We start from the raw sequence: 25,982 nt of genomic DNA, 5'->3' as shown, positions 1-25,982 counted from the left end.
GCCCTCGAAGCCTTCCAGAATAGCTTGGGACACAAGCGTAGGGTGAAAGTTAACAACGTGGCAAGTGCCAAACATGTGGCATTGATACCCCGTTTGACACGCTCATAGGGGTGTTGTGCACGAAAGCTGGGACTTGGCTTCAAGGGCCGGAGGCCTCGGCGGGCAGCGAAGGCCTCTGAGAGTCTGAGGAATGGGCCAGTGTGCACAGGACTTGGGCATTAAGAGTGGGGCCAGGGTGACTGAGATGGAGAGTTCTTTTCAGAAAATGGTGAGACGTCAGAGTTGAGATAAAGATTAGATTGTGAAGGATTTAAATGAGTGTTTGACTTGTTACATTTCTATAAATAGGAAGCGGCCAGAATATTTCATGGAAGAATGAATTTTTTTTTTTTTAAAGATCTTGTATGGGGGCGGGGGGAAGGAGGGAGGAAGACCGAGAAGGAGAACATGAATGGGGGAGGGACAAGGGAGCAAGAAGATTCCCCACTCCGCGTGGAGCCCTATACAGGGCTTGATCCCAGGACCCTGAGATCATGACCTGAGCTGAAGTCAGATTCTTAACCGAGTGAGCCACCCGGGCGCCCCTGGATGAATTAATTTTTGGATATATCTGTGAGGCAGTTTTAATGCTTCCTATCCTCTTCCCCCCCCCCCCCATTTAAGAAGGACTCGAGTTATTAATGTATGAATAGAAAAATTTTAGAGGAGTTCATCTTTAAATTTTTTCCATTCTGTGCAATTTATAACTCTTTGAAAAATAAAAGTAATTTTTCTGGAAGGAACACAATTTACAGGGAGACTTGTTTTAATTACATTTAGTGTTATCAGTTTCAAAGGGAATAGCTGGCTCAGAAATTTTAGTAGTAACTTTTAAGATCTAAGGGGTGATAGGGGCGCCTGGGTGGCGCAGCGGTTGGGCGTCTGCCTTCGGCTCAGGGCGTGATCCCGGCATTCTGGGTTCGAGCCCCACGTCAGGCTCCTCTGCTATGAGCCTGCTTCTTCCTCTCCCACTCCCCCTGCTTGTGTTCCCTCTCGCGCTGGCTGTCTCTGTCAAATAAATGGGTGGAATCTTTAAAAAAAAAAAAAAAAAAGATCTAAGGGGTGATAAACAGCCTTCTGTGATTTGGGATTAGACAAGAACACAAAATGAAACTAGGCTTAAAATTGTAGACTGAATGCATGTCCCAAGGTTCTGTGCACTTGCTAGAGATAGGTGGCAAAATTCTCTGCACTTTCTAGCCACCAAGTCAAAGAGGGACGCACGTATTTGACAAAACTGGATCTGAGAGAGAGGAAGTCCTTTTGGGTTGGGACTGAGCTGATGGGAACCCAGACTGGCATGTGAAGGGCGGTGGGAGAGGCTTGGAATCCAAACTCCCAGAATAGTAAAACGATGTAGGCTGTTAGATGGTATCAGTGGCAATAAAATGGAACAGAAGGTAAGCTGAGGAGTGCAGACAGAGTGAGGGAGAGAGCCTAGAGGATATGTGAGGAACAGCAAATTAGACAAGGGAAATCACTCTGAAAAGGCCCTGACATGGAAGACTTGTCTGGCATGTTCCAGAAGCAGCAGGGGAGGCCAGTGTGGCTGGAGTAGAGTGACTGAGATACAGAGCTGAGGAGATGGGGGCAAAGAGGGAGGGAAGGGGGGAGAGGGACCCACAGCCAGCAGCTGTGAAGTTTACAGTGACAGATACATAGAAGCTCAGCTACTCCCACCATGTAGTCTTTAGAAAAATGTTTTTCTGTGCATAGTCATGAAGCAAATGAAGAATTCTCTCAGCAGTATCTCCTTAGCTAATGTGGTATCAAACAGTTTTGATAATGTTCCTCATTCTAGGTTGGTAGCATAACGCCAAAGTGCAGTTCAATACACAGGATTTTCTAGGGACCTGGAACTGTGCAGTTCAGATAGGCAATTCTCTGGTGCTCTGTCTTCATTCTAGAAGAAAATGTAAGAATGCATAAAGCAGTGATTCTTGACTAGTGATTCTCTTTTGGGTCACGCACTTCTTTGGAAAATTAGTCTAGATCCCTCTCCTTCCCCATGCATGCCTGCAGAGTCCCACCAAATTTTGCCTGTTTAATTAGAGTCAGCTCACAATTTCAGAGGGTTCACACCCCCATGCACCCCACCCCAACTGATCCATAAACTGCAAGCTGAACACCCTTGGTCCAGAGGGACAAGAAGGTTACAGTAAGCAAACGTGGTAAAAACCTGGAGCCCAAGGTTGTTTGTGCTGATAGGACAGATTCATCCTCTTTAACAGGAAGCCAAATTGAGGATAAGATTGATTTCCGTTTATGAAAGTTGATGAGCTTGTCGGGACACGTCTGAACAAAAGACATTTATTCCACTTTGGCAGGAATGTGGCTGGGAATGTGATTTTTCTTAGAGAGCTACTGAATCTACTGTAACGGAATGAAAAGGACCCCAAAGCTCCCTCCTATAGAGAAAGCTATGGTAATTTTAGCCTGGAAAAATTGTAAGGCAGATGTTACCAAGAACCGTCTGTGCGACTTAAAAAAAAAATGCAATATGTTGGTATTTTTGGTACTTGGTATTCTTGGTAAAGAGTTCATAGAATGTTTAAGCATTTATAGATTCTTGGCGAACCTAAAATGAAAATCCTTGTGTAATATAATCTTAGGAAGGTGAATGATTATTTGCTTTTGGGATTATTTATCTTTGAGCCAGCTCATGTTGAAAACCTCTCGGTCATTTATCCAGTTATGTTGACCTAATATTTTCATTAATTGTAGTTTCTTTTGCATTGCAGTGTTTTAATCTTGGGTGCCTCGGGCGGAGTTGGTACTTTTGCTATTCAGGTAAGACAGTTTTTTGGTTTTTTTAGTCTTGTGACTAGAAAGTATTTCCATGAATTTATAAATTCACATATTATAAATTATTTTTTCTTAAAAGCTGAGAGAAAGGTAGGTTCAGTAAATTCATTGTAATTTCAGCTTGCTCTTCTAAAAAGGGAATTTCCTAACATAGAAGGAAGCCTTAACCTTTTTAGTGGTTTAATAAATGAGCTAGTTTGTGGATGTCCTCCGTAACAAATGTAGGAAGGCTTTTAGGAAGGTTGGGGACAGTGCAGGTGGATGGAAGTTTGCAGTTTGGTAGAAATGAATAAGCTGATTCTAAAACGTATATAGAAATGCAGTGGCCAAAATGCTGTAAAGATGGCACTGTTCCCCCAAAGTGATCTACAGATTCAGGGCAAACTTATCAAAATGACAATTGCCTTTTTGGCATAAATGAACAAGCTGATTCTAAAATGCATATGGAATTGCAGGAGACCCCAAATTGACAAACAGTCTTTAAAAAGGACAAAGTTAGAGGATTCACATTTCTTGATCTTAAAACTTAATATAAAACTGCAGTAATCAAAACAATGTGATACTGGCATAAAGATAAACATAGATCGATGAAATAGAATTGAGCATCCAGAAATAAAACCATACATCTCTGGCCAGTTGATTTTTAACTAGGATGACATGACCATTAAATAGGGAAAAGAGTAGTCTTTTTAATTTAATTGATGGCACTGAAACAACTAGATATCCACATGCACGAGAATGACGTTGGACCTCTACCTCACATCATACGTGAAGACTAAATCAGCCTGGGTCAAAGACCTAAATATAAGAGCTAGAACTATCAAACTTTTAGAAGAAAACAAGAGTAAATCTTCATGACCTTGGATTTGGCAACAGATTTTTAGGTATGTTACCAAAAGCACAAGCAAAAGAAGTAAATGAGCAGATAAATTGAACTTCCTCAAAATTAAAAGGTTTTGTGCATCAAAAGACACCATCAAGAAAGGAAAAAGACAACACAGGGAGCAAATCTTAGCAAATCATTTCTCTAGTAGGGGTATGATACCCAGAATATTGGAGCATGAGAGACTATGGACTATGAGAAACAAACTGAGGGCCTCAGAGGGGAGGGGGGTGGGGTAGACTGGTGATGGGTAGTAAGGAGGGCACGTATTGCATGGTGCACTGGGTGTTATACGCAACTAATGAATCATCGAGCTTTACATCAGAAACCGGGGATGTACTGTATGGTGACTAACATAATAAAAAAACATTAAAATTTAAAAAAAATACCCAGAATATGTAAGAATTCTTACAACTCAACAAAAGACAACCCAATTAAAATTTAGCAAAGGACTCGAATAGACTTTTTTTCAGAGAAAATATACAAATGGCGAGTAAGCCCATGGAAGGATACTCAGCATCATCAGTCATTAGGGAAATGCAAATCGAACCCATAGTGAGGTACCACTTCACACCTACTAGGATGGCTATTAAAACCTGGTGTTGACCAGGACATAGAGAAACTGAAACCCTCGTCCTCGCTGGTGGGAATGTAAAATGGTGCAGCAGCTGCTGTGGAAAACAGTCTGGCAGTTCCTGAAAATGTAAACATAGGGTTGCCGTATGACTTGGCAATTCCATTCATAGGTATATGCCTGGCAGAAATGAAAACCTGTTCAGACAAAAACTGGTACACAGAGGTTCATAGCAGCATCCATGTTCCTGGTAGCCAACGAGTGGAAGCTACCCTGATGTCTGTCAACTGATGAATGAACAAAATGTGGTTTATGCATTAGTGAAATCTTATTCAGCCATGAAAAAGAATGAAGTTCTGATGCGTGATACCCCATTGAGTAACCTTCGAAACATGCTGAGTGAAAGAATCCAGACACAACAGGTCACATTTTGTATGATCCCATTTATATCCTGTCTAGAAGAAGCAGACCCATAGAGACAAAAGTGATTGTCAGGCGTTGGGGTAGAAAGAAAGGGTGAATGACTGCTTAATGGGCACGGGGTCTATTTTTGAGGTGAGGAAAATATTCTAGAATTAGACGGTGGTGGTGGTGGTTGCACAACTTTGTGATGTGCATAATGAATTGTACACTTCAAAATTGATGAAATGTTGAATTTTAAGTTTTTATATGAATTCTGTCTCAGAAGAAAACAAAATAGTGCCCTGAGCTTCCAGGAACAGGATGGTACCTAATGGCCATTCCCATTATGGTTGAATGTTTAACTGACTTCTGGAGAAGGGAGCTTGATTAAGTCTCCCTCAGTATGCAGGGATAGGCCCTTTCGGAATATGGGCCTAGTGAGCATACGCAGAGGCTCTGCCACATCACTTTCCAGGAGGGAGACTTTGGGTGCTATGATCTCCCACCCAGACCCCATTTCGGATCTTTTGAGGACCCAGATAGTGCTGGAGTTTTCCATTTACCTGCTAACTAAATTAGGGACAAGGAGAGAGGACTCCTAGGGGGTGCATGCACACCTTGACTTCTTTTTAATTCATCATTAGATACTGCTATGTTCTAAATGTTTGTCTCCCTCCTAAACTCCTGTGTTGAAGTCCTAATGCCCAATGTGATGGGATTAGGAGAGCCTTTGGCAGGTGATTAGGTCATGAGGGCTCTGCCCTCATGAATGACATCAACGCCCTTACAAAAGTGTCCAACAGAGCTTCATAGCCTTTCCACCATGTTGAGGACACAGAAGGCAGTGGCTATGAATCAGGAAGAGGGCTCCCAGCAGAATGTGAGCATACTGATGCCTTGATCTCCGACTTCCAGGCTCTTGAACTGTGACAATCAAGTCCTGTTTATAAGCTACCCAGTCTGCGGTATTTTGTTAGAGCGGCCCAGACTGAGACAGCCAGGGCCTAGTCCAGAGACTGAGCAAGTGTAGCTTAATGAGTAAATAAATGGTAGAAAAGAAGAAGAGGGAGGGTGGGAGAAAAAGAGAAATACCATATCCTGTTGGTTACAGTGTAAATTGGTACAAGCACTTGGGGAAATCATTTGGTACCATCTACTAAATCTGAATATGAATTGCCCGATGGCAACCCAACAGTTCCACTTTTATGAATATACCGTATAATTATTGCACAGTTAACATGCGTGTCTGCCAAAAGATACGTACCAGAATTAGAGATATCATCTGCCAGTGGAAACAACTCAAATGTTTGTCAGCAGTAAAATGGACAAGTAAATTGTGGTAAATTCTTTTTTTTTTTTTTTTTTAAAGATTTTATTTATTTATTCGACAGAGATAGAGACAGCCAGCGAGAGAGGGAACACAAGCAGGGGGAGTGGGAGAGGAAGAAGCAGGCTCATAGCGGAGGAGCCCGATGTGGGGCTCGATCCCATAACGCTGGGATCACGCCCTGAGCCGAAGGCAGACACTTAACCGCTGTGCCACCCAGGCGCCCCGTAAATTGTGGTAAATTCTTACACTGGAATATTGTATAGTCATGAAAACAAACCATAGTTGCACGCAATCGGTACATGAATCTCATGAGCAGATAATTAGTGAACGAAGGTAGAGACAGCCTGTATGATTCCATTTAATGACATTCCAGAACAGGTGAGACTAAACAATAGTGTGTAAGGATGTCTACCTAGACAGCAAAACTTTTTTTTTTTTTTTTTTTTTAAGGGAGGGGAGTGGCGGCAAAAAGGGTCATGTAATAGTCCAGATGGTGGTGTTACTTCTATAGGAGTGAAGGAGCTTTGCTTGGGAAGGGGAAAGTAAGGATGCTTAGGAGCATGGTGCGTGTTCTAGTTCTTACTCTAAAGTAATGCTTGGAATACTGTTTGCTTTGTAATACATTTATATTCCATGCACTTCTCTGTGTCCTGTTTTACACAAAAATTTTGTAATAAAATAAAAAACAGTAATAGGACAGTATCAAGGTTAGATCTCATACAAAGTTATTATGAGAATACAGAGTAGAATAACATTTACAGACGATAACACATCAGAAAACATGCCCACAACACAGATTAAATGTAATTTACAGTTTCTAATTTTTTTTTTGTTGGCTCCACACCCAATGTGGGTTTTGAACTCACAACCCTGAGATTAAGAGTCACATGCTTTGCTGGCTGTGCCCGCCAGACACCCCCACATGTAACCTACAATTTCAAAATAAGTTTAAAAAATTAAAAGTGTACAAGACATGAAAAAAATAAAACAGAATCGGAAAAACTCAGGAAAAGTAAACAAATTATTTAGCAATGAAGCCTAAATCAGAAGGAATTCAATAGCAAATAGAACACATAATGCTGCCCTAAATAGAAATAGAATGTATAAGTAGGAAAATTTTAAATTACAAAAGAAACCAAGAAAAACAGATTCAAGAGGAAGTGCCAAATACAGAAGTCAGGAAAGAAGATTGATATGTGGATAGTAGGAGGCTCTGAAGAGGAAAACCAAAACAAGGGAATAGAACAAATACTAAAATCTATAATTCAAGAAAATTCCCTATTTTCCTGAAATTAAATGATTTGAAACTACATATTAGATGACCACAGCGCTTATCTAAGGACATGGGCCTAGATTGAGCAATATCAAGGAAAACCCTGGTTAGTAAAACTACCGGCTTTCAAAGAAAAAGGGGCTTCTGGGTGGCTCAGTCGGTTGAATGATCTCAGCTCAGGTTTTGATCTCAGGATCGTGAGATCGAGCCCTGTGTTGGGCTCCACACTAGGCGTGGAGCCTACTTGAAAAAGAAAGAAAAAAAATCCTTGGGACACCTTAAAAAAAAAAAAATGATGTGACTTAGAAGCAAAATTAGATAGACATCAGACTTTTTGACAGCAGTGCCGTAAGGCCAGGGGGAAAAATGGGAGTAACATATTCAAGACCCTCCAGCAAGAGTATACTAAGACTGTACTAATTCTATATACAGCAAAACTGGCCTTCATGTATAAAGGTCACATACGAACTGTTAATAACTTGTAAGAACCCAGGGAATATGTTCTCCGTTTCTGAGAAATGTACTAGAACATGAGCTTCTGAAACCGAAATGACTAGAGAGACATCACGTTAAGGACTGATGGTAAATGGTAAATGTAAATTTATCTGTAGAGCTAAAACCAAGGGCTTAGAAAGAGAGAGTACATTGTATAACAGCTATATCCTTTGATGAGGTAAATACAGCACAACTGTTTATTAAAAGTGGGGGAGAACTGGGAGAGTGTAGTTAAAATTCTAATGCTTTCATTAATCAGCTCCGTAGTATTAATAATAATGTTAGTATTATTCAGAGGCAATTCTGTGTGTTATATTACAGTAGAACAGACGGATATTTATAGCATATTTTAATTCTGTCATCCCTTGTGTGTTTGACAGCCAGGATTTTAGGTGTGGAAGGAAGGAGATACAGAGATAACAGGAAAGAAGTTAAGTAAAAGCTTTGTAGTCTTAAATTTGAATTGGAAGTATCAATATGAACTCAAGAGATACTTTATGTAAAGCTATCTCTCAATATAGCATTGCTCACTAAAAGAATGCGGGACTTCTTGGAGAAATGGTAGATTCTAGATCTAAGGCACAAAGTGTACAAGAATGAGCCTAGAATATATTAAATAGTAAGAGAACTATCAAAGACTACTTGAGTCGTATCAAAGAGACTTAGGAGCCAACTTGAAGCAATTCTCAAAGATGTGACACTTTGAGCTTCAAAAATAGTAATATATAGTGGATTAAAACCCTTCAAATAAATTTAAATCCATGAGTTCATTTTTTTTTTTTAAATGGTCACTTTTGGGGATGCCTGGGTGGCTCAGTTGGTTAAGTGTCTGCCTTTGGCTCAGGTCATGATCCCAATCCTGGGATCGAGTCCCACATCCGGCTCTTTGCTCATCGGGGAGCCTGCTTCTCCCTGTGTCCCTCCCCCACTCGTGCTCTCTCTCACTCTCTTTCTCTCTCTCTCTGACAAATAAATAAAAATCTAAAACAAAAAAAATGGTCACTTTTGGAAAACGATAGGGAACCAATTTATTTTATGAACTGGTAAAGAGGAAATAATTATTTGTCTTGCCTTTCCTATATGAATTGTACACCCGAATAAGCAAAATAATCTATGAGGAGAGGTGTTTCCTTATAAAAGTATTTCAGCTACAAATGAAAAAAGAATTAGAATATCACTGTTTTCCAACCACCATTAAACAGCTGCTAAGACCCTAAGAGCAATAACCAGGCGTTACGTGCCTCCTGCGCTTTTTCTAGACGCTATCCATAGTCTTGTAAGGAGACTGAAACAGAAAACACAGGGGACCGAGCAGCCTGTGGAATTGCCCCCTGAGTGTGCAATCAGAAATCCCAGACTGTGGGAAACTGTGAGTCACCTGGCCTGGATTCCTCCACAAATAAACTCTAAGAAAGTGAAGGGCTAGAAGAGGAGCCTGTCGTGTAAACAGAGGCTTAAAAGATCTCCTGTTTTTATTCTTGGTGAATCAAAGTTTAATAATTTTTACTAGGTCTCTGACAGGTGGCTTCCTGTAGTCTTGTAAGATGAAGCACTTGGAGTTCTCTAGAGAGTCTGAAAAACATATACACGGGAGCCAACTATTTTTTAAAACATGCAATTGCTTTTTCTACTATCCCCCCCCCCTTTTTTTTTTGGACAGGTAATGAAAGCATGGGGTGCTGATGTGACGGCAGTTTGCTCCCAGGATGCCAGCGAACTTGTAAGGAAGCTCGGGGCAGATGACGTAATTGATTACAAATCTGGAAATGTGGAAGAGCAGTTGAAATCTTTAAAACCGTATGTATTAGGACAGTGTTCACATTGGGAAGTGGGAACAAGGACAATTGATCATGCAGGCCTGAATGGTTTGGTGACTTTGAAATCGCATTGGACTCTTAGAATCTATGAAAATACCCCATAAAGAGTCATTTGGGGTGGTTTCTGTCTTAATTCCAGATGTTCAGCACAGTGACGTGATGTGGTATGTATCGAGGAGAAGATTTTGCTTGCATGGTCCTTTGTTCATTTTTAAGTTCATTTGTTGGTTTGTAAGAGGTCGAAGACAAAATGGGAAGGTGTGTTCCATTCAGTGGCATCTGCCACCACAAGAGCAAATAGAGCAGTGCATGTAAATACTCGATTCACATTAAATATGCTTTCAGTGTTTGGGCCTAAGAAGGGCATCAGAGAAACAAAGGCAGTAGAAATATCGGTAATCAGAGCACTGCGGATGTTCTCAGTGCATCTGAATGCCGGCTGTGGTTTGGTTTAACGTGCCAAACAGGAGCAGACTCAGTGATTCATTCAGACCCTGTTGTTCCTGACCGTGCTTTGGGCAGAGACAGAGAGGGTGCTTATTAACCTGGTCTTCATCTAGCCAAGACAGAGCTGTAGCTGAGAACACAACTAAGGAGTGTTTGGAACGATGTTTTATTGCTTCTTTTTCAGAGGGTTTTCCCTTTTTCTGTTCGTTTTCAGAAGCCAGTTATTCCTGCCCACTTTGAATAGAAGTATACAGTTGACCCCAGAACAGCATGGAGGTTGGGGGCACTGACCCCCTTGTAGTCGAAAATCTGCATGTAACTTTTGACTTTCCCAACACTTAATTATAAGTAACCTACTGTTGACCAGAAGCCTTACCAATAACATAATCAGTCAATTAACACATATTTTGTACATTGTATATATTATATACTGCATTCTAGAGGAAAGAAAATGTTACTAAGAAAATCATAAGAGAAAATACATTTACAGTATGTGTTGTATTTATTGAAAAAAAAATCTGGGTATAAGTGGTCCTGTGCCATTCAAACCTGTTAATGGGTCAATTGTATTTTCATGGGTTTTAAAAAAATAAATAAATAAAACAAAGGGGAGTCCCCAGAACACTACCCAGCCTTTTTTAGCCAGCAGTACCCACTCCCAGCAGTGGTGTGGCGGCGCAGCCCCCAGCAGCCAGCGAATCCCTATCCCTTCAACTCTGCGGCACCTGCCCTGCAGGCAGGGTTCCAAACATGCCGTACAGATGCGATGCTGAGCAAGACACACCCCCCACCCCGCCCCTTTCCATGGGGCTTCTGTTCTAGTCAGGGAGGTGTCCGTGGTAAGTGCTCTCAAGAACACTGATCTAGGGAAAAGAGGGGAAAAAAAAATAATTGCGGGAGGATGTTTTAAAAGGGGTTTTAAGGGACACCTGGGTGGCTCAGTCAGTTAAGCATCTGCCTTCGGCTCAGGTGGGATCAAGTCCTGCGTCGGGCTCCCTGCTCAGCGGGGAGCCTACTTCTCCCTCTGCCTGCCCCCCCCCGACAAATTAATAAAATCTTTTTAAAAATTCGGGGGGGGGGTAGCTTAAGAAGGCCTCTGGGGCATTGGAGCAGAAGGTTTGCAGGGCAAGCCAGGAGAATGGTTTTTTTTTTTTTTTTTTTTTTTTGGTCCCCTGCTGTATGCCTCCACCTGGAACAGTGTAGTAATGTAGGGTAGGTGCTCAATAAAAATTTGTTTAATGCATGATTGAGGGAATCTAGGAGAAGAGCACTTGTTCAGGTCGAGATAACAGCAAGTATAAAGCCCCCGTGGCAGGAACACGCTTGATATATTTGAGGAATCCCACTGTCCCTTGCAGAGATGTCGTCAGCTACTTCCTGCCGGTGCATCAGGACCCCGGTCTCTCTGGGCCTCTGACAGCTGGCTTCTAGATAGTGGAGTTTCGGTTCATCGCCTGTCTTCTGCTTCTAGGAATGGCAGCATGAGGCTGAGGCCGAGGGCAACCCATTCCCCTCTATCTACCTTAAGTTTTATGCGGGTCTGGAATTTGTCACCAGAGAACGGAGACCCTGACCGATGGAAATCTGGAGCATACTCAGGCTAGCCCCCAGAAGTATGCTACAGTTTGCCCCTCTGCCTCTCTTGCCATGGTCTTGCTGCTTTTCTCACCCTTTTCTGGTAGGGGAATCTCTCTAGCTTGCAGATGCCAGGCTGTTACTTTTATTTATTTTTGACCATTTTAGTTGATCTTTGTAAACTTTTCCTAGAGTTTGGTCTCTGAATCCAAGAAAGAATACATTTATTTCTCCTTTCCAATAGCAGCTTTTTAGATGTGAATCTTAGAATTTTACAGTAGGAAGGGGCTTTGAAATCCTTCGGTTCAACTTGGTCATGTTTTCATTGAGAAACTAAGGGGCAGGGGCCTCAGGAATTTTTGCATGCTCAAGGTCACACCACTTAGGCGTTAGTGGGAGACCTGAGTCTACAGCCTGTGTCTGGACTCTCTTTCAGGCAGTGTCTGTTCTAGAATACCAGGCTGCCTGCCTCTAAGTTCTATTTAAATTAAGTATCATCATGTTTGTTTGCTCAAAACTTGGGAATGAAGTAGAAACAAACTCATAAAAATAATTTTCTGTTCTTTTCTAATGAGAAGAGTAGTCATCAAGTAAGGTCGTTCTCCTTTCCTTCAGTTTTTATCTTTCTTCAGTTTGGTCCCATGAAAGGCAGGCTCAAGATCCACAAATTTGGCCAAAGCTGGCTTTAGAAGCTTTGATGTTTGACTTCATCCACATGAATTTAGAAGGGAAAAAGGAATTACCAAAACAAAATTCATTTATTAACTTGCTTAACTGATAAGCATGCATTTTCTAAATAGATATTTGTTTATGGAAGTATTTAAAAGCGTTCTTGGGTTTTATCACCTGTAAGTAGAATGCAGTGATTACAGCAGGTTTAGGTTAGATTTAAGGAGTTGCGTGTCTCAGTTCCTGTAGATACCATAGGACCGGTTAAGAGTCCATAGCATGTTAGAGCAGAATTGACGACAGAGCAGATTGCTGATTTCTCTATATGTTGTCCTGATGCTGTGGGTGAAGCCAAAAAGTAGGAGTAAATTCCAGATGAAGAGGATGCTTCTATAAGCAGTTCTGGTAACAGAGGGAATAAAAGCAAATCACTCTATGGGTGAAAAGCTTTTATACTTTTCTTTTAAGTATTCAAGTGCACTGAAGAATACTTTGACTTATATTGGATGGATAGGTTTGCAATTCTCCATAAAGCTTAGGTCAGGGTTTCTCAACCTTGGCAAGCTTGGTTTCTGAACTGTGGACATTTTGGACTAGACAGTTTTTTGTTGTGAGGAGCTATTCTGTGTATAAACATCATCCCTGGCTTCTAGGTGCCAGTCGTTTCTTTCCACCACCTCCCGCAATTGTGACAACTAAAAATGTCTCTAGACATTGCCTAATATGTCCCCGGGGGGTCAAAATTGCCCTTGGTTGAGAATTAGAATTGCCCTTGGTTGAGAATTAGTATTAGAAAAATGATACGATTTTAGGACCATAAAATGAGTCACATTTGACCTATTTTGGAGAAAAGCCAGAGTGGGTGAGTTCGGGGTGCTCTTTTCTCCTTTGTCAAAGCAGCCACCCCTCTGCTGGATGGCATGGTGCAGCGTGGTTTGTGAGCGGTCATTGAAATAAACCCGATCCATGGCTCGATGGGAAGGAAAGGGGATTGGAGCTGTATGTAAAGACGGACAGGGATATTTTATTTGTTTTTTTTTTTCTCTCTAGGTTTGATTTCATTCTTGATAATGTTGGTGGATCCACTGAAACATGGGCTCTAAATTTTCTCAAGAAATGGTCAGGAGCCACATATGTGACTTTGGTGACCCCCTTTCTCCTGAACATGGACCGATTGGGCATCGCAGACGGCATGCTGCAGACAGGAGTCACCGTGGGTTCTAAGGCATTGAAGGTAGGGAGGAGAGGCTTGGTTGGTGAGAGCAAGCAGGTGCCTCCTGCTTCTGGAAATTGGTTTCCACCTAGTCAGTTTCTTTTGTCTCGGAGGCAGCATGGCACAGTGACAGCAGTGTGGACTCTGGAGTCCCACACTGACCAGATTCAAATTCTGGTCTCCACTTAATAGCTGTGTAACTTGCAGGTTACTTAATGTCACTAAACCCCAATATCTTTACGTATAAGATGAAACTAATAGGGTATCTTCCTTACTGCAGGTTGTACGGATTAGATGAGGTAATCCATGTAAAGAATTTGGTATTATGCCTAGTACATAAAACTTGCTAAATGTTCAACTTTATTATTAGCAGTTACCTTTCTTGATTCCATCAGATATACCCTCTGCGTCCTTCTTGCCTATCCCTGATGGTCTTCTGTTTCACCAGTCTTTTTTTTTTTTTTTTTAAGATTTTATTTATGTATTTAGCAGAGAGAGAGACAGCCAGCGAGAGAGGGAACACAGGCAGCGGGAGTGGGAGAGGAAGAAGCAGGCTCCCAGCAGAGGATCCTGATGTGGGGCTCGATCCCAGGACTCCGGGATCACACCCTGAGCCAAAGGCAGACGCTTAACGACTGAGCCACCCAGTCGCCCCTCTGTTTCACCAGTCTTAACACACACAGGCTCTTCTATGTGAGGCGGAAGCTTTATTAAGACAGTGTAGAGCTGGTTGTCTTCATGGTAGTAGTATTGGAATATGCCGGTGATTTCTAGCCCGGGGCCTTCAGACCTGTAGAGGTCCATGGGCATTTTTTGAATTTCAAATACTTGAAGGAAATTGTGTTCTTACTTTAGAAAGACCACGAAGGCAAATAGAACCATCATGTTTTTTCTAGAATAGTATCAACTTGTCCTAACACCACACATCCCATGTGAATCAGATACTCTAGCTGTTGATGGCATTCTGGGCATTTCTGAGACTGAATTAGTCTGCCTGCTCTGCTAACTGGGGCTACTGTTACCAGAGCCATAAGAAGCTACATCGCCCAGCCGAACAAAGGCAGTGTGTGGTGGGCCCCAGGACGAGCGCACGGCAGCCATAGCCGCAGGGCTGACGGCAGAGCCTGCGCGTGAGCTCTCTACTTAACACCACCGCCTGTTGTCCTCCCGGTAGGGACAGGCTTAGATATTTCATGTTATCCACTCTTGGTAATCCTAGATCATTGGCTTGAAATCTATTAATGTTAAAATGGTATAAGTGATAGGCAAAAAAAAAAAAAAAAAAAAGATAAATTCAATTTTTTTAATTAGACAAAATACCTCACACTCCGGAAAAAGACGGTGGATGTTTCTTCAGTGGGTGAAAAGGTCGTGAGTCATTATGCCAAGCTAACCAACACTGACCCGTACGTGTGGAATGAATGGCTCAGTGATTAGCTGCTGCTTCTAGAAATTATAGTTGGGACTTTTTTGAGTGTGAAATTTAGGACTTTGGCCTCTTGAATTCCCTGAGCTAACTACATACTCAGCGGGCCGTGACAGTGGCGACCATACTCCATTCTTAGGAAGTGTGCATGTTACTAGTGGTGAACAAACCAGGCCCTGTACTCGTAGTTCTTTATTTTCATCTGATTCAGGCGGCAACCGGAAACAGTGTCCACAGGGTCCTTTGGGGTGGAGAAAGAAGTCTTAGCTGTCCTTTGTCTCTTCTTTCTCTTTTCGGAAAACCCAGGCTTTCCAAGTGCTTCAAAATATAAGTTTAACTTTTCTTTAAGATTTCACAGTTTGTACTTCAGTGAGACCTCTTACAAGGTAACCTTCTGAGTTGTCCTCTGAGAGTAAAACAGGCATCTTCTCTTTCCTCCTACTTGAAAGAGGATAGTGGTAATCTCATGTGAAAACCTTTTAAGTAGTTTCTGATGTCTTTCTGAGAATGTGCACAGTTAAAGCCTCATTGTAATGCTCCAGACTCCTGCCTGCTTTGGCTTACTTTCTCCTGTAATGGCCTGGAAAAAATACACAGGCCCTTTAGAGCAGAGTATAAAAATTCTGCTGTTGCCAACCAGAAAGTTTCACTTTACAGGGCAACATGCTATAAAGAATTATAGACATGGCATTTTTGACCATTGCTGTTCTTTTCTTTAAAACCCTAAACAGTAACCAGAATGTTTTAATTGTCTGAGGCTGGGCCTTAGGGAGAAGTACATGGACAGATCTTTTGTGATTGTAATTAACCGGGCCTGCTGTAAGCTTGGGACGCCTCAGTGCCTTCAAATGGTGCTTTTTTTCCTTTTGTTTTTTAACTTCATTTGCCCAGAGCAGTGCTCCCCAACCTCTTTCATGCTATGACACCCATAGAAAATTGTTCATGTTTGAATAGATGTTGAGGCCGTTTTGGGCCAAGAGCAAACTACCTGGAGACTTATGCCAGCCCAGGCTCTGCCTTACTACCCTGAGGGCTGAGGGCACTCAACCTCCTCATACCTATTCTAGGGTGAGATTGGCTCTGTTTGCAGCTGTGGTCCTGGCATAATTATCAATGATGACTCATTTAACTCTCAGAATTGTTCCAGGTTAGATAATAAATTACAGGGTCACGCATCCAAACCAGTAAGCCATTCCTGACACAGTCATTGCAAAGCTCTGCCCAGACAGCAGCTTGGTTTGTCTGTCTGTAGTCTGAAACTCCGATTTGCTATGGCCCCAACCTTTCCTCAATAAAGTTTGCTTTCAGCACTAGGTAAGTATCTATTGAATAATGAGTATAAATATTTATACGGATGATACTTTCTATGTATTAGGCACTTTGTATTCATTCTCATTTAATCCTTCCAGCAGCCCTGTGAGCAAGGTAGTGGTATCACCATTCTTCAGGCCAGGAAACTGGCTGCAAGAGGTGGCTTGACCTCAACAACACAGCTGTTAAGTGCCTGAGCTAGAGCAGCAGGGCAGTTCCATTGCACTTGACCACTTAATGCCCTTGACAAGCACGCTGAGGGATTGTGAGACAGGCAGGTGCAGGGAGGCAGGCCGCCTGGTACTGGCTAACCGCATACTACCTCTGGACAGCTCCCATCTGGTGAAGTTTAGTTGGGCAGGTCACTGAGGTATGTATCCTAGAGAACCGCAGTTCAGTTGTTTTGATAATGGCCTACCCTACGTTTGACAGAAAAACTGTCAATTAAAAGTGGGTATGGCAGGGGCGCCTGGGTGGCACAGCGGTTAAGCGTCTGCCTTCGGCTCAGGGCGTGATCCCGGCGTTCTGGGATCGAGCCCCACATCAGGCTCCTCCGCTATGAGCCTGCTTCTTCCTCTCCCACTCCCCCTGCTTGTGTTCCCTCTCTCGCTGGCTGTCTCTCTCTCTGTCAAATAAATAAATAAAATCTTTAAAAAAAAAAAAAAAAGTGGGTATGGCAGTAAAGTGGTCCTGAACCCTCTTGGTAGATTTTTGCTTATTTTTATTTGGGGACATATCATCCCATAGTAGATTTGGTGGCTTGGGACTTGTTATAACTGTAGGACGAAGACCCAACCATGATGCATAAGAACTTTACACTGTGTTTTGCCCTTAAAGCTACTCTATTCTAGGGGAAAAAAAAATCTGTGATTGGATTTCTTGTCTAAGATCATATTTTGGTGCTGTACTGCCCCCTAAGCCTTCTTGAATTAGGTTTAAAAGCTCTTCTGGGGGCGCCTGGGTGGCGCAGTCATTCAGTGTCTGCCTTCGGCTCAGGGCGTGATCCCGGCGTTCTGGGATCGAGCCCCACATCAGGCTCCTCCGCTATGAGCCTGCTTCTTCCTCTCCCACTCCCCCTGCTTGTGTTCCCTCTCTCGCTGGCTGTCTCTATCTCTGTCGAATAAATAAATAAAATCTTTAAAAAAAAAAAAAAAAAAGCTCTTCTGTGGCCCCTCTGAGCTTCATTAAAACCCTAGGAGAGAAAGCCTAGAGGTCTCAGCCTCTAATTTCTTCTAGGGAAGAAATTGAGTGTGTGAGACTATTTAGACGCTCATTTTAAGGACAGCTTTCCTATGCTTATTTGCTCGTCATTCACAATTTGGTAAAAAAATTCTAAGTTCACGTGATTATACCTTTGTTATACCTTTGTTCATTCATTAATTTATTAAACACTTAATGGAGCACCCACTCTCTGTTGGTCCCTGTGCTGAGGTGTTGGGCGTACAGCTCCTTGATTCATAATGAATAGGAAATCGGTTTGTCTGTCTTAGTCGTCCAGAAAAATACTTGTCCCCTAAATTTGTATTCAGTGAGATTTTTATCCTTTCCCATATTTGAATGTGTTTTCTTCTTTTTAGCATTTCTGGCAAGGAGTCCATTATCGCTGGGCCTTTTTCATGGCCAGTGGTGTGTATCTGGATGACATTGCGAAACTGGTGGATGAGGGGAAGGTAAGTGCGGCCCCTCAGATTGCTAGAGCATCCCCTGGAATCTTGGCCACCCGCCCACCAAGCCTAGTCCGTGGGAGCTCCCTGAGGGCAGGTGTGGTCAGTACACATGCTGCTTTCCACGGCCAAGTTTAAGTGCTGTATTTTGGTCTGTCTCCATGGGAATCCTAGACCTAGACTGCTACATCTGAAAAAGTGCCGACACCATCTGGTTCAGCCCTCTTAGTTTATAGGCGAAGAGGCAGGTCCGGAGAGGTTATGTGATTTTCTCAAACACACTTGGATGGTTAGCAGAGCTGGAATTTACAGCTAGGTTACTAATATTTTGGTAATGATCCTGAAAAGAAGGCACCAGAAAGATCATCTCTCTACAAAGGTAGGGGCACACTTGTGAGTTTACAGTAGAACTGTTCTGGAGCGTCTGGAGTCCAAGGGTAAGGCTGCTCTGGGGGAAACAGATTTCCAGATGAGTCCGGTGAGCAAATACTGTGGAATCTCAGCTCTAACAGCACTGGACTAGAAGTCAGGTCCCCAGGTCTCCTGTTCCCCAGCTAGTGTAACACACTTGGAGGGCAGATAATGGTACGTCTGAGGTATGTCTGAGAGGGTCAGTGGGTGGGACGCCGGTGAGGACTGATGGAGATTTTGTTGGGGACAGCTGGTCGGTGTTTCTGACGGCCTGCGTCTGTCCTGCACGGACTCCGTGGTGAAGGGACTGCTGCTTGTAGTTGGATCATCCCTTTTTGGGTGTCAGAAGGCCTTTCAGACCACTGTTTATTTTGGTTTTTACATGGTCTTAACAGCCCTGACATTCCCTCTCTGGAAGAATAACTGGACAGAAAATTCCTATTCTGGTGCTCACGTTTATGATTTTATAAAGAGACTATATGAAATTATAGGGTAGAGACCCTTATATACCCTAGAGGGTTGCATGAAGTCATAGGTAAAATGATTTTCATTGTTTACAGAGGAGAAAACAGGCTCAGAGAGAGAAAGGGACGTGTTCAGGTTTGCAGAAGTGGGACCAGGATGCGTACTTCCTGACTCCCGGTCTTGCGCTTTTCCCTCTCCATCATTCAGCTGCATCCTTAGTGCTGGAGGCTGATCCTTGACTTCAGCTTAAGTTGTCTTGTCTTTGTCATTTTACAAAAGGCAGGGAAAGGGGATGGAGGAGGCCAGCTTTGCCACTGTGTGATCTACGCTGGGCCACTTGGAAAGAGCCCCTTGAGATGGGTTTCTTGTGTTGGCACCTGCCCCTTGCTGGCTCATTTCATACTTCCACTCTGATTTTGAAAAGGAATGTCTTTAGGACCTACTGGCTGCTTTTTGTGCATTTAGGTTTTTTTAATTGTTACACCACAGAACTATATTATAGAAAATGGCCTGCTACTGTTTCCCAGATTTTGTGGTTTCAAGTTTGTGTGCCTTTTGTCGGACTTCTAAGTTTTAATGAGTACTGGGTAGATGGTCTCAGCCTTATTGTGACTGTGCCTCTTTAGGGTTCTTCTCACCTCCCATGGGATGCTTATTTTATTTCCAGGAAGAAGGAAGTGAACTGTCGTTAAATAACGTGGCCCATAGTTTTAGACGCTCTTTCATGTGATTGGAACCCCCTTGTTAGAAACGTCCCCATCCTCCAGAAGCACACTGTATAATTGTGCTCATCCCGATATCGGCTCCAGGCTGTCCATGTGCTTACCATTGCTCTTTTGTATTCAAAATATTGTGACTCTCTCTACCTGGAAATTACTATTTATGCAACAGAGAAGAGAGGAGACTTGTGTATATGTAACTATTAAATTTGGCAGATAACTGGTAGAATGGCTAAAAGAGGACAAGGTAAAAATAAAGATGCCCTTGGTGTGTCCTCAGACGAGGGCGAATGAGGAAATACGCTTTTGGCCTTTGATTTTTCTCTCTCCTGACCAGGGTTATTTGGGCCCGGGAGTCCTTTCTGACAGTGAAGTCCCCTTTCTGGGACTGTGGAAGTTGGTGTGTGACATTGGGTGCTATGATAAGGCCAGCCGTCTTCACATGTGTCCTGCATATTCTGGGTGTGGGAAGGTGCCTGTCCTCGCTGGGAAGTTCTAGCAGATGACAGAGCACATCAGCTTCTCTGGTGTGTGGCTCGTAGGGATTATCAAATTGGACGAGGACATTGAGATCCCTGCCAGCTTTGGCTGAGTGTTTGGTGAATCTAACAGGTACCTGATAGAGGAGCTCTGTTTATTTCTTGACAGTGTGAAGCCATGAACCAAAAGAATCTGCTCTTCTGAAATACTTTAAGGTTCAAAATCCAAAAGGTAGGAAACGTTATTTCCTGAAATCTTTCTTTGACTCGTGTCCGTCCATCACCGAGCTTGTCCTTGTCAGACACAAGCACTGTTACCAATTTCTTGGGTATTCCTGAGATGTTCTGTGTATCAGTAGGGTGATAGAATGATTTATAATGATCACACTGGTGTAATGGCCTGCTACGAAAATTGTGCCTTTTCCCTATGGTTATTTTTACATTTTTTTCCTAAGCACAATAAACATTTGTCTTTATACTATGTAGCAAACTTTTTTGAGTTAGCATATGCAAAGATTAGAAACAGGAAAACCTAGCACATGTCTAGTTTACTCACCCCCCGCACCCCCATCCTGCCCTTGTGTCTCATCATGGAGATAGAGGCCCCATGAGATTAAGTGACATGTTCAAGGGCTCGGGTTTCTTGACCGCTAGGGCAGTCGCTTCACCACCATTTCTATCTTTAAGATGGAGGCAGTTATAGTGAAAAAAAATCCCTCATACAACCTTCATTATTTTTTGCTTGCTTAACTAGTCATCTAAACATTTAGAAAGGTGGGGTTTGAATTCTATCTACAGAAATCTTCGTGTATTTTTCAGTGTCTTCCAGGCCTGAGAGGAGGTGGGCAGGCAGATTTTTTGGACTATAGTCAGCTCCCAATAAGAATGAGTGCGCTTTGAGGGAAGATACATGCTCCTGCTTGCTTGTGTGTGCATGTGTCCCTTTCCTATTGCTGCTGTAACAACTTGCCATAAATGTGGTGGCTTGAAAGCACACAAACTTGTCTTCTAGTTCTGGAGGCCTGAAGTCTAAAAATGGGTCAGCAGGCCTGCGTTTCTTCTGGGGGTGGGCTGTAGGGGAGAATCTGTTCCCCGGCCTTCTTCAGCTTCTGGAGACCACCTGTATTTCTCGGTTCGGTCTTGAATCACTTTGACCTCAGCTTCCATCATCCTGTCTCCCTCGGACGAACTGTCCCGCCTCCCTCTTCTAATGACCCTCCTGATTACACTGGGCCCATCCGGGTAATCCTGCCCATCTCCAGATCCTGAACTTCATCATGTCTGTGGAGCCCCTTTTGCCCTGTAAGTTATCATATTCACAGGTTTGGGGATTAGACTGGACATCTCTGGGAGCCATTCTTCTGCCTACCACAATGCATAAAGTATATCGAAAGATATGAAAAAAATGTGAGATATTGGTTGTCCTGGAGTAGAATTAGATGGCTGGGCATCAAGTATGGGGGGGAGATTTTTCTTTGAAACCCTTTCCTCTTTTCAAGTATGTTTTCTGTACACATATATTCTTCACGTAATTATTAAAGCCTTTGATGGCATGTTCTTAACATTCACAGGTCTGTTTAAGATCCTAGGTGACCAGCCAAGCTTCTTGGTTGAGCGATGATAGAGGTGACCTCTATTTCTTTATTTTAGCCAGTATCAGGATAGTTCCAATGTAACTTTTTTGAATTTAATTTAAAACATTTACTGAGGGCCCACGAGTGCTCTGCTTTGCCTAATAGGGTGAAAGATGTGGAAAGATGGGTTGGCCACGTTGAGTTAGCTTCTGAGCGGTGACGTCCACTAGAACTTTGTGCAGTAATTAAAATGTTCTCGGTCTACACTGTCCAGTGTGGTAGCCAGTGGCCGCATGTGGCAATTGAACACTTGAAATGGCTAGCCCACCTGAGGGACTGAATTTTCCATTTTGTTTACCTTTGATGAATGGAAATAGCCGCACGCAGCTAGAGGTCACCATACTGGGTGCTGCAGCTTTAGAGAAACATGTAATAGAAGTTTGGAGGCTGGCAATTTCCCAGGCCCTTCCTGAGATCTGAGGCCTTCGTTTAGCAGTGTGAGTTACATTTTAAAACTCTGAGCTCCTTATTTGCAACTGGATTTTTTTCCTCCTTGGAGAGGATGTAATGAATAGGGATGGAAGGCCTAGGACTCCGAGAGGAGCCTTATCTTGCCAGACTCGACTGGGACCTCATGGATCCCATCACCCTGATGCTGCTGCTGTTTCTCTAATGCTGCTACTTGTTTCTTTGGGGAAATGTGGGCCAAGTTTCTCCTCACACCTGGCTGGAAGGAGTGCCTTTTTCAGGGGGAACTAGGGACAAGTCCCAGATGCTTTCCAGAACGGCCGCATTTCCTCCCTTGGAGTGTAGCCTCCATTATCTTCCCCCCAACCCCTTCTTACCACCTCTCTTCCAGCTTTGAGTTTTCTGGGGCCAGAAAGTTCCAGAAATAGCAAATCCAAATAAAGCCCACTTCTTCCTTTTGTCTTCTTCATAGCTCCTTAGTTGAAGCCCCTTTCTGCCTGGGAATGTTGACCCTATCTCAGAGGTCAGGGACGTGCCTGTCCCAGAGGTGGGGCCGCAACTGCGTCCCTGCCGCCTCTGCCACCCCTGCCCTGGGTCCCTGGTGCCCGGCTGACGTGTATGGACTTGGCCTTCTGCCAGGAGCCCTTCCTTAGGTCTCCCTTGCGTCTGTCATCTGTTCATCTGTCTTCACACACCTCACCCTCTGAGACCTGCAGTTTCTGTGCCCAGTGGAGACGAAGGTAGAGGGTCTAGGGAAGAGGGGGACAGACGGCGACTCACACTTCTGTCCCCGGACTGCACCCACGCCGTGCAGTCTCGCAGTCAGGAGTCCTGGACCCTAGCTTGGGCTCCTCTGCGAGAAGCTCTCACCCTGCTCGTAGCACTTAGCCACTTGCACTTTGGTTTCCTGATCTATCCAACGGGCTTGCTCAGATATTTAGGTCCCTTTGAAGCTCTGTCATTGTGTTGTTCTTGCTGGGCAAGTGGGGATTGAGGGAAAACCTCTCTGCCTGCTGTTCTGCCTGCATAGATGGTGTCGTCCCTCCACCAGCTCTCCCGCAGAGGGTTTCTCTTCCCTCTGCCCTCAGAGGCAAGGAGGCTTGGCCCGCGGCTGGAAACAACAGTATTCCGCGGCCGCACCAGGGAAGTTGAGGTGCCCATTGGCCCTGTGTTCTCATAAGAGGGATGTGGGCACAGACGCCAAGTCCTGGGGCTTGGCTTTATACAGCCTTTGTCTAAGAAGGTGAGACACCACCAGGAGAGCCCGAATTTGGGTCCAGGACTGGAATGAAGGCCGCGGCCGCGAGCGTCCCCCAGTCAGCTGCCGGCCCCGTGCATCTGCGTAGCGGGGAGTGCGGCGCTGAGCCCGCCCGCTTTATAACGGGGCTCCCCGTGCCGGCTGGACTCTAGCAGTGTCATCACATAAATGTCCCCACCTCACTGTCCATAACCTTTCTTTCCCCTCTCCGGGTTTTTACTCTGATCTCTTTGTCCGTAACAAACACGCATTCTAGGTCTGGTGTGAGGCTCTGTGTAGACACTGCTTCATTATCCAGTTAATCTCCGTTTGCTGTCACCTATTCAGCCAGCAGTGGCATCTGCCTGCTTGTTAATCGAACGCCTTGTTTTTCATTGTTGCTTATGGGAAGAGCTGAATGACTCGTTCTGGCCCAGTCAGCCCTCTGGGGTTATTGGCCACAATAGGCCTGACCAGCCAGATTAGAGTGTGCAGTCACTGCAGGCTGGCTGTGTCATCAGTTCGGGATCCGTGGCTCCGGTCAGAGTTCGAACGTGAACATAGCTGCACGAGCCTGCGCAGTTCATTCTAGAGTGGAGCAGGTGGCTTCCCGGTTCCTCCTCCCTGACCCTCTGGTAACACCGGGGCTGGGGTGCTTTCATTGCCGGTGTTCGAAGCTCAGTGAGAAGTGGATGTGGTTGCCTCCTTTCTTTCCTTGGTTTACCCTCAGGGGCCTGTTGTGTGTGTGTGCTCTGGGTCAGTGCCTAGCACTTAGAAGGCAGACACCTGGTCAGTCCTTGTGGGATGATTGAATGTGGTCTGATCCAAGTCAGGGACCCTAAGAGTAAGGCAAAAGGCTGCAGTGATCCCCACGCCAGTGTGCTGAATCTGAATACTGAAAATGCGTGGTCTACACCCGAGCCCCTAGAGATTCCGATTGGGTTGTTCTAACCAGAGACAGAGGACTCTGCACTTTAAGCATACATTCAGGTGATTCCTTTTTTGGTAATTAGCATTCAACAAACAACGTCCCAGGGGCTTTAAAGAGAGTGATGGGTTCGGGAAGTTTCCTGTGGGACGTGCAGGAAACACCTTTAGTGCATTCCATTTTTACCAGAGAAGGCAGCTAGGTTTCATTTGCCAAGTCAGCTCAAATCTGTTCATAGTGTCTGTGGTATAGTAGAAGATTCTGAGGTCATGCTTAGCTTGCTCGGGAGGGGAGGACAGGTCCGTGGTTAATAATCAGTGATGTCTGCAGGTGCATATGGGAGTGGGGCCTATGTGCCATGCACCTGCCGTCTCGGGGGCCTGGACACAGGGCCTGGAGACTGGGTCCTCAGCTGGTATGGTCTGGGCACAGGGCGGGCCAGCCAGATGTACACTGTGATAGATCATTACAAGCCCTGGCTACCTTTCCTTCTCTTTAGATTTCGGGAGTAGATGCAGAAAGCAGCCAGTGCTACCTGACAGGCTGGGTGGGGGGGGGGGGGGCTGCGAGCACAGACCCTGGCACCACACCGAGTCCTGCCTTACCTCGGAGCAGTTGTGTGAAATTGGGCGCTGCCTTTAACTCTGGGTCTTAATTTCTTTGTCTGCAAATGGACATAGTAATAGTACCTCCCTCCTAGGGATGAAATGAGGTGAAACGCATCAGCTCTCAGGAGAGCGCCTGGCACATAGGACAGTATGTGCTGGCTGTTACCTTTCCTCGGAGCTTACCACGATCTGTGGGTAGAGCAGCATTTTGAACTCTCTGGAGAAAGGAACTTTTGGAGTCAGAGATCCTCTTCTGGTGACGGGGCTGTGAAATTCACACAAGAGGAGGGTACAGCGGGGGCTCCGAACCCCCCAAGAACATGTCTTCCTCTTGTGAAAGGAGAGGGGTCACGAAATGTAGGCATTGGCTTAGGCCTTCTAACAACTTCTCCCTGTCCGTGGAGCGGTGGGCGGCAGGCCGCTGAAATGCCCAGGGGACAGTTATGGACGTTCGCTTGTAGCTTTGAAGAGGAGGAGCTCAGCTGGATTTTTGCATCAGGAGAGACGGTGCTAAGTGGGACCTGTGTTCAAAAGGCAGCACTAATGCAGGAACAAGAACCAGCAGCATTCCAGCATTTATGAGCTGGCCGAGGTGGCGGTCCTGGAAATTCTAACCAGCTGCTTGGCCGGTTAGCAAACCCTCCCAGGACAGCCCCACCCTGGGACAGGTTCTCCTGAAACCCGGAGAGCCCACGTAAGACTCTTGCTTGCCAATTGTCTTACTTTCACCCAAGTGACCTTTATTAAGCTCCTGTCCTGGGGTGGAGGGTCCAGAAGAGGCGGCCTGGACCATAGGTCCTCAAACTCTGGCTGAGTAGATATGTCAGACATTTAACAGATTCTCAAGAATCTGTCAGTCTGTCCAGTGCCTACGAGGGGGCCACCGAGCTCCATCCTGCAAGACGTTGGGATGCTCCCTTTGGTGTTTACCCTACACGACAGGGTGGCTGAGATGCGTGCTGCTGGAACAGGCCGTCTGTGCAGAGGGCCAGCCACATCCCAAGAAGTCCAGAGGGAGCGCACTGCAGGCTGGGGGCTCAGGCAGGGTAGTGTGAGACCTGGCCTGGAAGGGTGGTGGCTGGCCGAGCGGCACACACATAGCACGTTCAGGCAATGATAAGTAGGTCATTTCGATGAAGTGTAGTGTCTGCATGAGGGCCGAGGTTGGGA

General features: G+C 44.5%; 1 protein-coding gene across 7 annotated transcripts in view; it reads left to right on the top strand.

Moving 5' to 3' along the window:
* RTN4IP1 (reticulon 4 interacting protein 1) overlaps positions 1 to 25,982 on the top strand; it is a 51,845-nt gene that overhangs the window by 18,328 nt on the left and 7,535 nt on the right. For 6 of the 7 annotated variants that reach the window (XM_045806965.2, XM_087865353.1, XM_087865354.1 and 3 more), the window contains 4 exons: positions 2,781 to 2,829; positions 9,462 to 9,598; positions 13,360 to 13,543; positions 17,837 to 17,929. In XM_045806965.2, coding sequence (XP_045662921.2) covers positions 2,781 to 2,829; positions 9,462 to 9,598; positions 13,360 to 13,543; positions 17,837 to 17,929 — 463 coding nt within the window. Of the gene's footprint in view, positions 1 to 2,780; positions 2,830 to 9,461; positions 9,599 to 13,359; positions 13,544 to 17,836; positions 17,930 to 20,166; positions 20,311 to 25,982 lie in introns of those variants that run through there. The other variant, XM_087865352.1, reaches the window with a different exon arrangement.

This window comes from Ursus americanus, chromosome 11 (assembly GCF_024610735.1).
Source record: "Ursus americanus isolate L20-20 chromosome 11, mUrsAme1.1.p, whole genome shotgun sequence".
Lineage (NCBI taxonomy): Eukaryota > Metazoa > Chordata > Mammalia > Carnivora > Ursidae > Ursus > Ursus americanus.
Note: the sequence above shows the minus strand (reverse complement) of the source record. Positions and strands in the feature narration are given on the sequence as shown.